The following is a 15,810-nucleotide window of genomic DNA, read 5'->3' as shown; positions in this document are numbered from 1 at the left end:
CCCTTCCGCACCATACTGTACCCCGCTGCAGGCACCTGCTGGTGAGCGGCGGGCCGTTCCTGAGCGCCGACCTGTGGTGCGTGGCGGCGTCGAGCGTGCGGCGCGCGTCCCGGGCCACGCTGCTGGCCGCCCAGCAGCTGATGGTGTGCTTCCACGCGGGCTCAGACAACTTCTACGGCGACGTCGGCCAGGCCAAGGTGGCCGTGCGCAGGGACTGCACGCGGCCCGAGGCCGACCGGCTCAGGCAGCTCTGCCGACAGGTATGTTGCAGGCGCGGCCACTGGAGGAGGGAGGCGCTGACCGCGTGTGCCCGCAATTAACGTACTATAATAGCCCGGGGTGAACTCGTCGACGGACTTTATCATTCTGGCATACTAGCGCTTTTCTTTACGGATCAGGCTGCATTTCAAGCCAGCGGTTGGGTACGTTGGACAGAGGGAAAGAAAAAGGGCTGCAGAACCATTCAGTGGGGCATTGTTAATTAACAGGGTATTATCAAAGAGAAGCTGATGACTGTTTGGGTATCTTTCGCAGTTGAAACCTGTGCGTGTGTCTCTTTAGGAGATCTAGTGAGTCATGATTCTTAAATGGTTAGAGAGAGAACGCGTATGGGTTCAGCTTGCCGGACTGTGTCGTTGAGTGTGGCGCCCAAAGGATGTCACAGTGATCTTCTAATGAGGGAGTTGATAATAAGGGAGCTAGGAGGCGACAGCGGGGGCGGCCGCGTCGAACATGATATCCAGCGGGGATGGATGAGTTCTATCGGCATACTCGCGCGTGCGTGCTTTTCTTTTCTGTTTCTTGCTGAAACAACGTCGTCGCTGCGAGACCCCGGCTGCCATCTGCGGCCTCCTGATGGACACTTCTTGTTTATTAACGCCGCGCATTGCAACAGCAACGTCTGTCCCTTCGACTTTCACGTGCAAAAAAAAACCGCTCTTGTATCGCGTGTTGCAAGTTCTTGTTGATCAGGGTGAAATAAGGCGAGGTCAAATTCGCGCTTGCGGCTTGAGTCGGCCAGTGCGTCGGTCTTCCTGCATGCGCCGGCCGGTCCGAAACTTGCAGGTGTTTCTGCTAGACGCCCAGCGCGCCAGCTTGACCCAGAGCTCGTCCTCGAGCCGGCCCGAAATGGCCGCGACGGCGGCCGCTGTGGAAGAGGAGTGCTCCTTCATCTTCCTGCTGCACCCGCCCGATCGGGAGCACGCGCCGACGGCCGACCATCCCGGAGGATACGTCATCAGGTACGCATACATACACGTGGAGTAGCCCGGAAGGTTCGCACGCTGCGGTTTCTCTGTGATCGCTTGGGGGCTGGGAATAAAAGTTTCGGTGATAGAGGCATTCCAAGCGTTGCTATCCGCGAAAATGTACCTACGCTTAAATATATGTTGCGGCCTTCGGAGTAGAAAGGGCCGCAATTTATACGTGGTGCGTCGTTACCCTAACCATTTGATTGGTCTATCGAACAAAATGTGCTTGCGAACTCTGTTTTGTGACAGAGCTAACAAACTGCTTGCACACTAACGTTTAGACAACAAATTAATAAAAAAGGAACTCGTTAGAACTGCTTACCACCGACTTTGCTTTTTCTCGCTTCACGTTCAAGGGGAACAACCGTCAACAAAGTTAACTTTTTAAATGCGCTATCAATTCCCCCTTGCTTCGCATGTACACTGGGAAATGTCACCTGGAACATATTTTTCACCCCCTCCGATTTTCCCTCGTTACTCTTGACTCGTAATTGCCGCGCAAAAGAGGTTTGGCCGTTGTAATTGGAGGAGTTACGTATCGAGCATCATGGGTTCCTGCTCCTTCCCTCTATCCCCCCATCCCAACGTCTTCTTTGTTTTCGGAACCGCTGTTATTTCACCCTTTCTATATACTTGTGCTCACCCACCGTGGTCATCCTTCGCCCCCCTTCTTTTTATTTATCTTCCCCTTCCTCCTCATTTGAGAGTAATCAACGGGTAATCTCGGCGCGAGCTGGCACCTGGCTTTTTCTCCCTTCGTTTCCGCCATTCCCGGCTCATCTCGGGAATACAGTGAGCTGTTTGATTAGCCTCTAATGCGAGTTTAACGATGCGTCGACTCGGCGACAACGAATGGTTGCGAGGTGTAGTAAAAAAACGAAGATAGGGAAAAGCGAGCGGAAAGAGAGCGAGGCGCGAAACAACCCTGCTGTGGCGCATCTGTATCGAAGGCGCGTGCGAAACGAACCGTGCACGTTTACCTCTATATGGGGGACGAAGCGCCTGACGATGCTGCGCCCGTATCTCTGCCCGTCCCGCTTCGTAACGCCTTTTCCCCCCGGGGCAGTCGTTTTTTTCTTTATTCTCGGTGACTATTTTAGTCCTTTTGATTTTTCTAAATTCACGCGAAAGAATTTAATTACTTTTGTTTCCATTGAAATGCGCTCACTTTCCTGGTTTCATTTTTTTGTTCTCTGCTTTTTATTTCGAAGACGTTGCAGTAACCTCTTTCCTTTCTCTCTCTGTCTACTTTGTGATGTTTACTGCAATTCTGCCGGTTTTACTTTAAGATTGCAAACGAGGTTATGGCCTGGTTCAGAAAGCCGGTGTTTAGTAGTTTGCGGACCCCTTCTTTCAAGCAGTTGCGGATTTTTAGCGTTCGTGTGTGTGCTCGCGAGAGGCAGAGGTCTAGTGAAGATTAAGTGTGGGACCAGAGGAAGTCGGCCAATAAATGTGTGAAATAAGGAATTAGTCTGGCGAGCAGAAATTCTTGTCCCGTCGCGATATTAAGTTATGAAGGCGTGCTTTCTAGTTCAGCCATACTCTGATAGGTCGTTGCCGAATCGTTATCGTGCATAGGAAAAGATTATGCGCCTCGTAATATCTACACACAGTAACACCGTGATCAGTTTACACTCTAACATAACGAATGCAAGAAGTTCGAAGGCAATCGGGTTTATTTTTAATTCTTACGGGCGCACATCCGCAACTGCGCTTCTTCACAAGATGAACTTACTACCCGAATTGAAATGAAATCGGATCTTGGGTTTGAATTTTTTCTGCCAGCAAATCGGGTGACACTACGATTTTGTCATTTGTAATAGTTTAAAACTCTCAGTGGGCTGCCTGCAACTCAAGAACTCTAAACGCGCTATCAGTAACACCGCTCAATTCACTGAAGAACAGCTTTCAAGTATTCATATTTTCAAGAACCAGAACCTCTCCAACACCGCGGCAACCAAACATTTATTGTGGACTTTTCGGTTTCATCTGCACAAATTAGGTATCTTTCTTTTTTCGGTGTATGTGCGCGTGTTCGCCAGCCAAGGTGACTACTGGAAGTTTCTCTCTCCCACCCCCCGCCTCCTGCAATAATTTTTTACTGGGGTCGCAGTATATGTAACTGAATAAATAAATTGAAGAGGTAGCAAACTAGCGGGCGAATGCAGCGCTCACGTCCATCGTGTCTTCCTTTGCTCCCTTTTCCTCCGCGCTGTTGCCTTCACTAACTTGCTCGCCCAGTTAACCGCTACTTCTCTCTCGTTTCCCCCTGCGGTTCTCCTTTTCCTCCCTCTCCTACCTTTCCACGAGCGAAGGGTGCCCTTCCAGCAGCTGGTGGTGGGCCTGCTGTCCCACCAGATCCTGCTGCAGACATTGGCCACGCTGCTACTCGAAGGCACGCGCTTCCGCCTGCCCGCGCTCACCAGCGTGCTCGCCTGCCCGGCGTCGCCTGCGCGCAGCCGGCATCCGCCGCTACAGCCCAGCCTCGCTGGTAAGTGAAAGGGAATAGGAATAAAACGGTCCCAGCGCGTCCAAGTTCACTATCCTTTGTGACGTAACTTGTCCTTTCCTCCGCCCCTGTGCGCCGCCGCATGTGTTTCGCAGCCCGAGAGCGACAGCTGATGCGCTAGCCAGAGACGCTAGGAAATTCGATGCGCTACTGTCAGTTAAGTTCGCCGCGCATTTTACATGACGTCGACATTACAGGAACCCAGTTCGCTGCGCGCCTCTGGCTGCTATGTAAATACGGCGTGGTCGGCTGTGCGCTGGCTGCTGTTAGTTATTATTTAGCATAGGTCGAGTTTGTGGCCTCGCGTACTTGGCGGCTGCAGAAGCGCGGCGGCTGTACTGCGATGCGCTGCCGTTAACATGAAAGCGCATCCAAGTCTCTGCGATGGTGCACGATCCATGCATTGTAGCGGGAAGTTACTCGTCGCTCGAAATGTGTCTACTGGCATCCTCTCCCACCTTCGTATCGCCCGTCGCTGCCGCACCTTTGCATGATAGCACAATTGGTGGCTGTTTCGGCAACGGTTGCCGGTGGCGCGGCGCTACCTTGGCATGCAAATTGCGCTTCGCTTTTCTAGCTTTATGCTGAAAGGTCGTTCTCGTTTCGCAATGCCGGTGGTGCTTGGGCGTCTGATGACAGAGCGCGCTTTCGGAACGCACAGATTGTGAGCCACCCGGCGTTCCCACCGCAGCCGTCGTCAGCGGCTGGTACGTGATAAGAGCGAGCCAATTGTGGACAGGGTTCCGCGGGCGCTGCTTATCGCGAGCCGTTGCCCGAGAAACGTGTATCCCAGCACCCCGCGCTCCGTTGCAGCCAGGTTTACGCGGTTTATGTGCCCTACACGAAGGCCCATCTCGATCCCTTGCTGGCGCGGTGGTCCGCGACGTCCGAGTGCAATGTGGCATTTACATGACGTCTGAACTGCGACAGAAACCGCGTTCGCTACGCTTCTGTCGCAACCATGCCAACGCGGCCATTGATGGTCGCTGTGTCGTGACTGGTAGTTAGTGTCGGACTGCAAACTGGCACGAGTTCTTCATCACAGACGACCCGTATATGCCGTCATTTATTTCTGACTGGTGCCAAGCTTATAGGTGTGATGTAAACGCTGCCCGGCGAGCAAATTGGACTCCGGGGGAGGTGCGCTTTGTGGGTTTTTTGCATTGTTCTTTTCTGAACGCAAATTGCCTCCAAGGTTAAACAGTACTTTAATTAAAACCTAAGGTGCGAAAAAAAGGCTGCGATGCAAAAAAAGGAAAGCTAAATAAATCTTTATTATATATAAAAGTTAGGTTAATGAGCCGGGAAATAGATTATGATGGAAATAGCGAAGACTACGATTGCATCAAACCACGCTGAAAGCTTGTGGGCATGGCGATGTAGTTCGGGAATCGGGAGTGGGAACACGCTCGACGTCAACTAATTACGACTTCATGCGTCCTCTAAATTGGGAAATGGAAGAGTCGAACTGCGGCAGGTTGACTAATCCACTTCAGTTCCTGTGCAAAGTTTTATGTATGTCCGTTTAAAGTGTGCCGCAGCAATTCTGTGTGCGCGCTGGGGCCACTCTTGGGACTTGCAGGCCAGCTCGAAACGGTGCCCGTGGAGCAACTGCGCAGCCTGCTGTCGGTCCTCGAGGAGTCGCACTGCACGGCCACGGACTTCGACGAGCGTCCGGGCCTCAAGTTCCTCGTGCAGAAGGTGGCGCGCGCCGAAGTGGCCGCCAACCTGTTCAAGCAGGCGGCCATCAGCTGGGCCATCCAGGCCGTCGTGCTGCTCGAGCTCTGCCTGGGCCGACCCGCCGCCGTTCCGCTCACCATGGAAGCGGTGAACAAGCTCGTGGCTCCCTGCTGTCCCCTCGAAGTCGTCGATGACCACGACGACGAAGACGGCGGCATCGAAGACCTCCGGGAAGGGGGAGAAGGCGATGAGGGTGAAGAAACGCAAGCATGCTACGTCAACGTCGTAGATGCTGGAAGAGCTCCAAAGGATGGGCAGGAAGAGACGGAAGAGAATGCACCGGAACGGGATTCGAGCCGTGAGGAGACCAAAGAAGCGACAGGAGACGGAGGAGCGAAGGATGCCGATGAAGGCGAGGACGTGGCTTGTGAAGATAGGACAACCGGAGAGCAATCACTTGCAGGCGATCAAAGGCAGCAAAAAGCAGGACTGAGCGAAGCGGTTCAGGACCGAGAAGTTGCGGAGGAGCCAGTCGAGAGGAAAGGTGATGTTGAAAAGGGCGGTGATGTCGACGATCAAACTGAAGGATGTGCGAACGCTGGATCAAGCGGAAAGGAAGAATCGCTTCACGCGGTGCCTAAGAAGCCACCCAGGGGGTTACAGAGAACTGGCGAGAGCTCCGAAGGGGCCCTGCTGTCGACGTCGTACGAGTCAGAGGGCGACGACGTCCAGGAACAGCCGGCGCCGTGCCTGGGCGATGAACGCCGTCAGTGGAGCAGAAGGCGGAGGCGACAGCGTCTGCACGGCGATTCACGTCGTCCCAGGGGCTCGTATAGGAGAACGGGAAATACCGGAGACACCAGCGAGGTACGCATGCGGTCGTTTTCTCTGTGCTTAGCTAATACACTTTGTGCGCTTATAGGGCGACAGGCGCGTAGTTCTGAGCGCTTGGCAACATAGGCCTAGGGGATTTCGCGCGTGGTCTGTGCTTGCAAGTCATCCCAGCGTGGTCAAGGGGCGCCACACCAAGATGCTGTCTTGTTTGCTTGCTGGCTTGCCTGATGTAGAGGTTCGCGTTCGCGTTCGATGCACTAGACGGCGCTGTGTAAGGGAAATGTCTAGCGTGACTCGATTCACGCGTCCGCCGTACAGGGCGGAGACACGTATGCGTTGACGCCGCCATTTTGGGTCACTCGCTCGCCGCCGCAGCAAGTCATTGTATCAATACCGCGCTGTAATTATCGCCGCAACGCGGTTTACTGGCGGAATTTGAATCATCTTATCTGTTTCGCGCTTCTGGGTCTTGTGGGAAACGAAAAGAACAGCGCGTTGATCACTTTGACCCAATAGCGGTGGCACGGGACCGTTCAAAGGGTGTCTCCACCCTGTACGGCGGCGCTGGCATCGAGCTCTGTACCCGAGAAATGTCGGCGACCATTTTGCGATTTTCCGTGCTGTATGAGCACCTCCGGTGAATTGCGCATTCGGCCGTCTTGAAATATTCTAATTATGAACATGCCCAAAATGTAGACTGCGTTAGAAGAGTAAAAAATTACGTAAGTTATTAATGAACAAGCGGCTGCTGCGGGTGTCGCGTACCTGAGTTGGGAGCATAGGTTCTTTTTGTGGGGGCCTTATGTCCATCAATCGTCACCAGGCTGGCGGCAGCGGCGGCGAGGAGTGGAACCCGTACCGTCGGCTGCGCTCCCTGTTTTCGGAGCTGTGCACGCACTACGCGCGGGTGGCGTCCCCGGAGGCGGCCAAGGAGGGCGCCATGTTGGACCGCGTCAGCGACCAGCCCATCTTCTTCCTCATGGCGCAGCCGGACACGCTGCCGGAGATCTTGCCCAACAGGGGCGGCAGGACGCGGTGAGTGCACCTTGTTCGGGGGCGCGATTCTCAGTTGTGCCCGTTTCAGTCGTGACGTAGTTGCTCTTGCGAGGCCTCTGAACGAGAGATGTGCTGTGTCACGTCCTGCTTAGTCAGGGCACGCTGGAAACGGACATACATGAAATGGACAAAACTTAAAATTCCGCTCCTGGTCTTCTCTTCTTTTCTGTATTATTTCATCTTGTCCTCTCTCTCTCTCTCTCTCTCTCTCTCTCTCTCTCTCTCTCTCTCTCTCTCTCTCTCTCTCTCTCTCTCTCTCTCTCTCTCTCTTCTTTCCTCTCTCTCTAACTCCCGCAATTTGCCGCCGAGCTAACTTGGAACTGACTGCGGACTATAAAGCGGGTTATAAACATTGCCTAATTTGTATATCAGCATAAAATCCATGGTGGGTGTTGGTCGTATTTAAGTTTTTCGATTAAAATGAGGTGTCCAGCGAGCCTCGCTTTTCCAAATCGCTCGTTCGCCCGTCAAGTTTGCCTTCGAAGCCTACCGTCAAAACAACGTAGTACTTTTCTTCGTACCTACTTTTCCCATCGTTATCCGTGTTTACAGCGAAGCTGTTTAACTCTAGCCCGCTGTGTTCATCTTCCCCGCATGCGTTGTTCCCTAGAGGGGGGAAGGGGGGTACCTGAGCCGAGAAATGTCAACGAATGGGGCGCGTCCGTGTGCAGAAATCTTGGTAGGGAGAGAGGGTGCTCCATGGGACGGGCTGGAGAGAGCGGGGCGCGTCGCTCGGGGCTGCGTTAGAGCTCTGGTTAGAGCAAGGCCACCTGCAGGAGAAGCTTTCGCGGTGTTGATTAAGCCGTGGAGAGGGGGGGGGGGGTCAATGAAGCATGGGCTGGATCATCCGCTTCCGCCTCCAATCGCATGGACATCGACGGCGCCGGTACCGACGCAGAAGTTTCGCGCACTCCTTCGGACTGCGCCCCGGTCAGTGGGGCCTTGTTTCGTGAATGTGCGCAGCCCAGTGAAACCGAAATAGCTTCGTTGCTAATCCGCCACCATATGAATCGTTGGGCCAGTATTCAAGTACACCGTAGCTCTGACCGCCTCCTTTTTTTCTACGGTTTGAATCGCCTCCCGGTTTTCCGGGGGAAGGGGGAGGAGGTTGCTGCTTCGGCTTTCTGGTGGGGCGCGCTGCTGGATTTGATCTTGCACCGGATAACGATGGCCTGCGCGTACCGCGCCCGCGTTGTCGGGGAAGAGGTGGGGGACGGGGGGAGGGTGCGCCCGGGGAATTTACGCCAGATAGTGCTGGTCGCTTCCAGGGCCAGGAAACGACTGGTGGCGGGGAAGCCCTAGCTCGGGCGTGTATCGCGTTCTCTGCGCTTGAAGCCGCTTGCTTTCGCGTTTTTACAGCGGAGCTGTTATATGCTGACTCCTCTGTTTATTTATTTATTCATTTTTCGTGCGTAGACCGGAGAAAAGCCGCTCGGGGGGCCCCCTCTTCACTTCATCTCACCCTGTTCCTTCAGCCACCTGATTGCCTCCGGCGCTTCATATTTTAATATACAAGATGGCGTGTATTGCCCTTGGAGGAGTGTCCTCCAAGCAATGCATTTGTGTTAAAGGTGAAGCCCACTTTAAAGAGATCGGTGTAAGCTCGATTTTTGTAAGATGGCTTTCCGACGTTGCGTGTTGCGCAGTGAAGCCCACTTATGAAGAAAATATGGTATATGGGCGGCGAAGTGCGCGAACGCTGAAGGAGACCACCGACGACGACCGGGCCGCGGACGCCACGTGTAAACGCGTTGCTCGTCGGGAACTTAAACTGAATGCTTCCCCGGCGCGACGCGCGGTTTCAGCGGAAGTAAGTGGGCGACCAATAACCTACTAACAGCTCCGCTGGTGATCCACCTTCGCAGAGTAGAATGACACTGAATTTTGAGTGCAGGGCTCTTTAGGGGCGCGCCTTGTCGTAGCTCGCTCGCTGGACCCAAGTAAAGCCACACGGCGTTCCGTCGTAGCGGCTGTCATCGCGGCGCCCCTCATAGGCTTTGAAAGCCAAGCGGTTTATATGGTCGTAAGCGTTCGAAACTCGTGAACCGCTGGCGCTTGTCATACATCTCCCCGTTGCTTAGCGCAAAGAAAACTGCAGGTACATTTCAGACAAAATATACGTAATTAACCGGCAGGGCCCGCGTTCATTTAGTTAGGGAAGCTCGTTGGGTTGCTTTTCACGGTAGTACCTTATAAACCGGATTATAGGTCGACCCGGTATATAGGTCGACCCCCTACCTTGAGGTGGGAAAAGTTGACAAAAAAAATAATTTGGCACAGAAGCGCACTCACAGTGTCTATATTTATTTTCGACGCCCGTCTGTCACTGCCACTCACTATGCCTGCCGAAGTCACTCGTCCGAGCTCTCACAGTCGTCCGAGGATGACTGCTTCGCACTGTCATCTTCCATGCCATCAGGCGCGTTGCTGATGGAGCACTTCCTGAACGCTCGTGTACCCATGTCGTCGGGCAGCGACTGCCCAGAGAAGGACACCCAGCTTGACACGGTCGCAACCGGCCCGTATAGGTCTTTTTGTTGTCGCCGGCTATCCACTCATTGTACAGTTCGCGGAGCCGGTCCGCGCATAGCCTCCGGAGCGATCGTGAGCGAAGTTCCCGGACGAAGTCCGCCACTTTGTTCTCCAACTCGGGGTGCACCGCTTGACGTCCACAGAACAATCGGTTTCGGGGGTTGCACGCGCACAGCTTAGCTTTCTGGCTCCGCCAGTACCGCACACCTTTCTCTGAAACGCCTAACTGGCGTTACGCCGCCATATTCCCATTCTGCTCGGTGACGCAATCGCCGTCTGCTTAAACGCCGCGGTGAACTGGCGTCAACTGCCGCCACTCATCTCGGAACAGAGACGTACAGAAATGTACGCACGCATGCGTAATAGACGAGTAAAAGACGAAAAACTAGAGAAAAGCGAAATCAAATAAAGGCCTGATAGAGCGAGGGAGCAGTCCGACACGAATGGCGATTGGCGACGGACTACGCTTGCACATTGTTGCCAGACAACGATTTACATTCTGCCAATGACCGCTATATAAGACGAGGGGTGACTTTTGTGCGGATTTTTTTGGAAAAAAACTCGACCTATATTCCGGTTTATACGGTAAGTGAAAAAAAAAAAAAAAAAAAAAGTGGCAGTGCAACGCCGGCACGTGCGGGAGGAAAAGCAAGCACAAAAAAATTGGCCGTGTATCTGCTACTTTCGTTGCAAATGTCGTCAAAAGATGATAGTCTTTATCGGCTTTTGCGAAGTAAATGCCTCCCTTCGCTTTCCCGCTCACCTCTCATGTTGTTCCTCTTGCGTCGCGCTCCTCCCAAGGTAAAGACGCCAAAGGTTTGCTTAAATCATTTTAAATTTCCCGCGTTCCACTGCTCCAAACCGGGTGTCTCGATGCCAACGCTGCCGTACAGCGAAGACGCGCGTTAATCGAGGCGCCCTACTTCAACGTTTATAGAACTGCGTTTCGCGACTCCAAGTGCGTTGCAAGCAGAACGTGGAACCTATATAGTGGAACCTTGCGTAACTGTTGCCGGTTGATTTCTTAAAATGGCGCCAGAAGCTATAGTGGCGCGGGCGACATCAGGCGACGGCAGAGTGAATTCTTTTTCTGCAGTTGATAAAGTATCTGATTTCGCAAAAGTCAAGCATGTTTGACTTTTTTATAAAGGAACACTGCAAATATCACTTCTGTATTGATTTGTTGTCTCATATTTGCGTAATGTCTTGTTCTTCTTCAACAATATTGACAAGTATGAACCTTACACCGGACATAGACGGGTAGATTTAGCTGTGACTATATAAGACTATTGCGCAGGAATTGTTTTGCTTTGGCCGGTTGGCTGAATCGAGTCACAGACGGACAGACGGACAGACATACAGACAGACCAAAATTTCTGGGTTTAAGTAGCCCAAGAAAGACTATAGTCTTTAAAAGGGCAGAACTCCCCCCGCTGGCGCAGTTTAGGTAGGGGGCGCGCGAGCATTGCGAATGCGGGAAATTTGAATTGCATTGGGTGGTAGCAGTGAGCGGATAACAGCACTACTGCCCATTATGGCGAATCACTGCTCTGCACTTCCGACAGCTTTCACATTGAGTGAAATGGCTTTATTTGTGTGTGTGTGCGTGCGTGCGTGCGTGCGTGCCAATTAGTTACTGATGCGCAGCGGTCGCGGTCTTTCATCCTATGCGCCAGTAAATCGTCAGAAAGGGCATGTTCCAAAAATTTTTTGTTTGGAGATAAGAGGTAATTAAACGTCCTTTTTGTGTGTTGGAAGTGGCTCGACTCACTTTTCACGACCGTTCTCCAATTCTCTGCTAGGTGCGCACGCACTGCTCACTACTATCGACGATTTTCGCATCATAGATGTCCATGATACTGTACCTAGTATACATTTACACCATATTCAAGGAGTACACAGCCCACTTCGTGATGCCGTAGCCTTTCTCACTGCGCGCCAGATGTGTTTGTTCATGTGCGTGTTTGCTTTTTTCTGTGCCTGTGTTCTTGAAGTTTTTGAAAAATATGTTGTAGATTCGATTACTGCTCACAGCGCTCAGTCTCAGGTCATTGCGACTTTGTTTCCTAAGCTTATACAATGAGTGTGCCGTGCAGGACGGAAAGTATGGGTTCGGTGGCTGGTGGTTCCGAGTCCGGGCGGCCCCCGCTGTCGCCGCTGCCCTCGGACTCGTCGTCAGACTCGTCCGAGCCCCACATGGCCACGGGCGCGGAGGATGAGGCGGCGCTGAGACCCGACCGTGTGTACTCAATCGTGACCGAGCACGCCATCCAGAGCATGGTGTGCGAGTACAAGCGGCGCAAGACGAGGCACTCCATGCCGGCCGCCGTTCCCCCGCCGACCGCTGCCAGTGGTGTGCGCCACCAGAGGGCTTCGCTGGGCGCCGTTAGAAGGCCGTCTCTGTCCAGGGGTGCGTCGGTGGTCTCTGAAGACGGCGGTGTCTCTGCTGATAGCGTGGGCACCCCACCGCCGCCGCTGCCCGCGGAGGTCGAGAACCAGCGGAAGAGCTCCATCCTCAAGGTGCGTCTCGCCGCTCGGAAAAGCTCCATATCTGCAGAATGCCGCGTATGCCGACGTTTTATCCCCCTACGAAACAAAAATGAACTGAATAGGCCCTAGGTCCTACCTACTTCAATATCAAGCTGCTTGCATTGCCCCTGAAAGAATGACTTCACAACGATGCATTTGTGTTTAGTAAAGCCGACATTAAGGGGCTCTGTGTATAGCGCTATGTTAGGATACATGAGGTTTTATAAGGGTATTTAACAAAAAAAACTACGGTCGCTCCTCCTGTATTGCTCCTGAAAAAATGTATTCCCAGTAGTTCATTCGGATAGTTGTGAAGCTGACTTTAAAGGGCTCGGTGTATAGCAGAGCTGTCTACACATTTACCCAGCAGTTCCCCCTTGCGAGTTTTTGCAACTTATTCTTTTTCAAACGCTGTCAACTTTACGAAGGCATTTTTCTTCTGCGAGCACTCTTTTCCGCCTCCTTCTTAAATTTTGCAACATTTACAGTAAAATATCGTTAAGTCAAACTGCGAGGAGACGTCACCTCAGTTCAAACTAATGAAAGTTTGAACTAACGAAAGTGAAGTGCAAGAGACGTGCAATGCAACTGTGGAGCAGTGGAGCACGTCAAGAATTGAATGCTTGAAAAAGACCACAATTGAAGCCTGCCTTTATTCTTTAAAGCGAAAGCTAGAACTTTGTGCTCTAATGACTGAATGTAGCGGAAGGGCCCCTTTTCGTGTACTGCAAAACTAAAGAGATTGGCGGCATTCCATTCACTCAATAGTTCTGAGTGATGGCCACACTGGTTCCTTGTCGGCCGACTCCTCGTGGTCACTGGCAGCGACTGGATCTATGCTTCTGACCTCAGAAATGATGCCATCTGTCAGCACGCCTTACACCCTGAACTCGTGTCCACATAGATGTAGTCAGCAAAGAAACTCCTTCCGAATGTCCGTCATGGGGGTTTTAGATTACTTTTACCCAATTTAACTTCACCGTTTTTCTCTCCTTTCCGAAGGCGATGCAGGCTCGTGTGTAGGCAGCGGGGCCATTTCTAAGGCCGTGCGCTAGGCCCAAGCTGCCGACGCGATGGCGCATAGTTTGCATTATCCATGGCAGAGGCCCCTCGCGTTCAAATTAATGGGCTTTTCAATACATAGGCTTCTATGGAGACTTGGCCGAACCAAATCTTACACTTTGAATTATTCATAAATTCAAATTATTGACGTTCGAATCAACGAGCTTTCACTGTACTTGAAACCAACAATTTAATTAGGTACTAGAGATGCAGTGGCATTTCTGAGTACCTCTTGTAACATTGTGACGATTCTGCAGTGCCCAGAAACCCTTGCTGATTATCGCATCTAAGTCTGTAAATTCTGGCCGGCTGTGCGGTCTGAAGTATCGGTAATTTTTGGGGGGTCCAAGCTTCGATCCAAGTTATATACTGAGTGAGAGCTGTATAGTTCGTCATTACTAAGGCGATGTGGTCTACTAGTGAATGCTAACTTCCCAATTTTGGTTGTTCACATAATCATGTCGTATCAGGATTGAGAAAGCTGCCTGTTAGGAATCTGCCACTTATTTACAAATTGCTTAGGGATGGCACCATCAATTTCTTTCGAACAAAATTACGGAAAATGTAATTCGGTACAATCACCTCAGTGTTTCAAACAATGCAAAGTTGCAGGTTGTCCACATAACATTGGCACACTAGCATGCCAACTCCAGACTAGCAAGCTATGCTAAAACGAAACAAATTTTAGGTACATGTTAACGTGGTTGTGCTCAAACTAAGCTTACTTTTAATGGCCATTATTTTCAGTAACTCGGCACCGTCGTGTGTTAAGTGTTTGCTGAGGCTTTCTCATAACCTTGGCCAGCTCTCTCATAGGTTAACTGGCTCTTTATCACTGCCTTCTCTCCCCCCTCTCCCTCTCTCTCTCTCTGTGTGCACGACAGGATGCGGAGGCTCACGTCCAAGTGTGCTCCCAACTTGCCCAGTCAGTTCTTGAGCTTCACCTGTCCCTAGGGGAGGCTGAGTTTCTGGCCCTCGTGCCTGTCCTGTATGCCGGCGTCGAAGTGCTCATCAACTGCGGGCCCTCTGAGCCTGAGCTGAGGGCGCTCACTGCCGACTGGCTGCATCGGGTTGCACTCAACCTTGGCTTCAGTGGCGGCCTCGCTTCCTCCAAAAACGCGCCTAAGTGATTTACAGTGATCTTTTGGCCTGTTGATGTTTGGCATACGTAACAAACGGCCTAGCATTGTGGGCCACAGCATTGTTATCACTGATCCTAGTCTATGTAAAGTTTTAAACATGCTCTGTGGGAGTTAAGACCATTTTGTTTTAGACTTTCCCGACAGTGTCATAGGAGCATTCGTTTATATGGCTATCTCGTATACATCTTTTTCTTTATTTTCATGCAGACTTAATCGAATGCAGCACTAAAAACTTTTTTTTAAGTGTGGCTGTTAATGATGTATGGTGATCTTATATATTGTGAAACCAGTTTTTTCAGCATTTAATCTCTGTAAGATCTCTTTCTTAGGTGTGCAATGGTTTACTAAGGCTTGACGTTGGGCTAGTTGGGTACACATTATTCACACTAAAAACAGCGCAGGGACGAGGACAGAAGAAGTGACAAACTAGAGCGCTCTAGTTTGTCACTTCTTCCGTCCTCATCCCTGCGCTGTTTTTAGTGTGAATAGTGTGCAATGGTGTTGGAAACTTCTTGCTCACGCTGACCTCTTCAACATCCTCCAAATGTACCAGTTGCTTTTGCTTGCAAGCAAGTGCCTGGGGCCAATTGATTTAGCAGATGTGTTCCAAGATGGGTGGCATAGTTTCCTTCAATGTCTGCCTAGAAGACATGCTGTAGTTTTAGAGGCTTTTTTGGTTTGTAAGGTTGTACATATCTGACACCTAAGTGAGAGCTTTACGGTTAGCATAACAGCAGCCAGCATTTGGGTGAATTAGAACAAACCCAAGGAACCTTGAAGATCGACTTGAATTGTCAGAAACTCAGGTCAAGCTGAATTTTTATGCACTGTTAGAACACATAGACATGAAATGGGTTTGTTCCCTATTTCCTAATTTGCCTTCGATAAGTTGTGCTTAACTGTATGCCTGTACATTCATGAATCAAGCAGAGAAGAAACTGCCCCATCTATACTCAGATATTGATATATTCTTGGAGAATTATTAAAGAACACCTGTGCTAATGCAAAATGTGCAAGTTAAGGCATTATTCAATAGATTATGGAGTGCTAAATGTCAACAGGATTTGTGAGAAATATTTGAACTTAAAGAAGCATATTTTTTTGTTAATTCCGTGTCTAGTGAAGCAAATCTTTGCTCCTTATAGCCACAGAATTATTAGCAAGATTTCTGCACAGACAACGTACGTAATTCCTGCTGGCTTGAGGTAGGAAACTT

The 15,810-nt window shown here is 51.2% G+C and overlaps 1 protein-coding gene across 2 annotated transcripts in view; it reads left to right on the top strand.

Moving 5' to 3' along the window:
* Positions 1-15,425, top strand: part of LOC144152709 (brefeldin A-inhibited guanine nucleotide-exchange protein 3) — a 104,624-nt gene extending 89,199 nt beyond the window's left edge. For both annotated transcript variants that reach the window (XM_077684114.1, XM_077684115.1), the window contains 7 exons: positions 32-260; positions 1,066-1,241; positions 3,566-3,741; positions 5,342-6,306; positions 7,097-7,308; positions 11,958-12,381; positions 14,337-15,425. In XM_077684114.1, the coding sequence (XP_077540240.1) occupies positions 32-260; positions 1,066-1,241; positions 3,566-3,741; positions 5,342-6,306; positions 7,097-7,308; positions 11,958-12,381; positions 14,337-14,582 (2,428 nt within the window). In that variant the 3' untranslated portion in view covers positions 14,583-15,425. The remainder of the gene's footprint in view (positions 1-31; positions 261-1,065; positions 1,242-3,565; positions 3,742-5,341; positions 6,307-7,096; positions 7,309-11,957; positions 12,382-14,336) is intronic.
* The last annotated feature ends 385 nt before the right edge of the window (positions 15,426-15,810 follow it).

This window comes from Haemaphysalis longicornis, unplaced genomic scaffold (genome assembly GCF_048455015.1).
Source record: "Haemaphysalis longicornis isolate Haplotype H1 unplaced genomic scaffold, Haemaphysalis longicornis Haplotype H1 scaffold_9, whole genome shotgun sequence".
Taxonomy (NCBI): domain Eukaryota; kingdom Metazoa; phylum Arthropoda; class Arachnida; order Ixodida; family Ixodidae; genus Haemaphysalis; species Haemaphysalis longicornis.
This window is presented reverse-complemented; position numbering and strand designations above follow the sequence as displayed.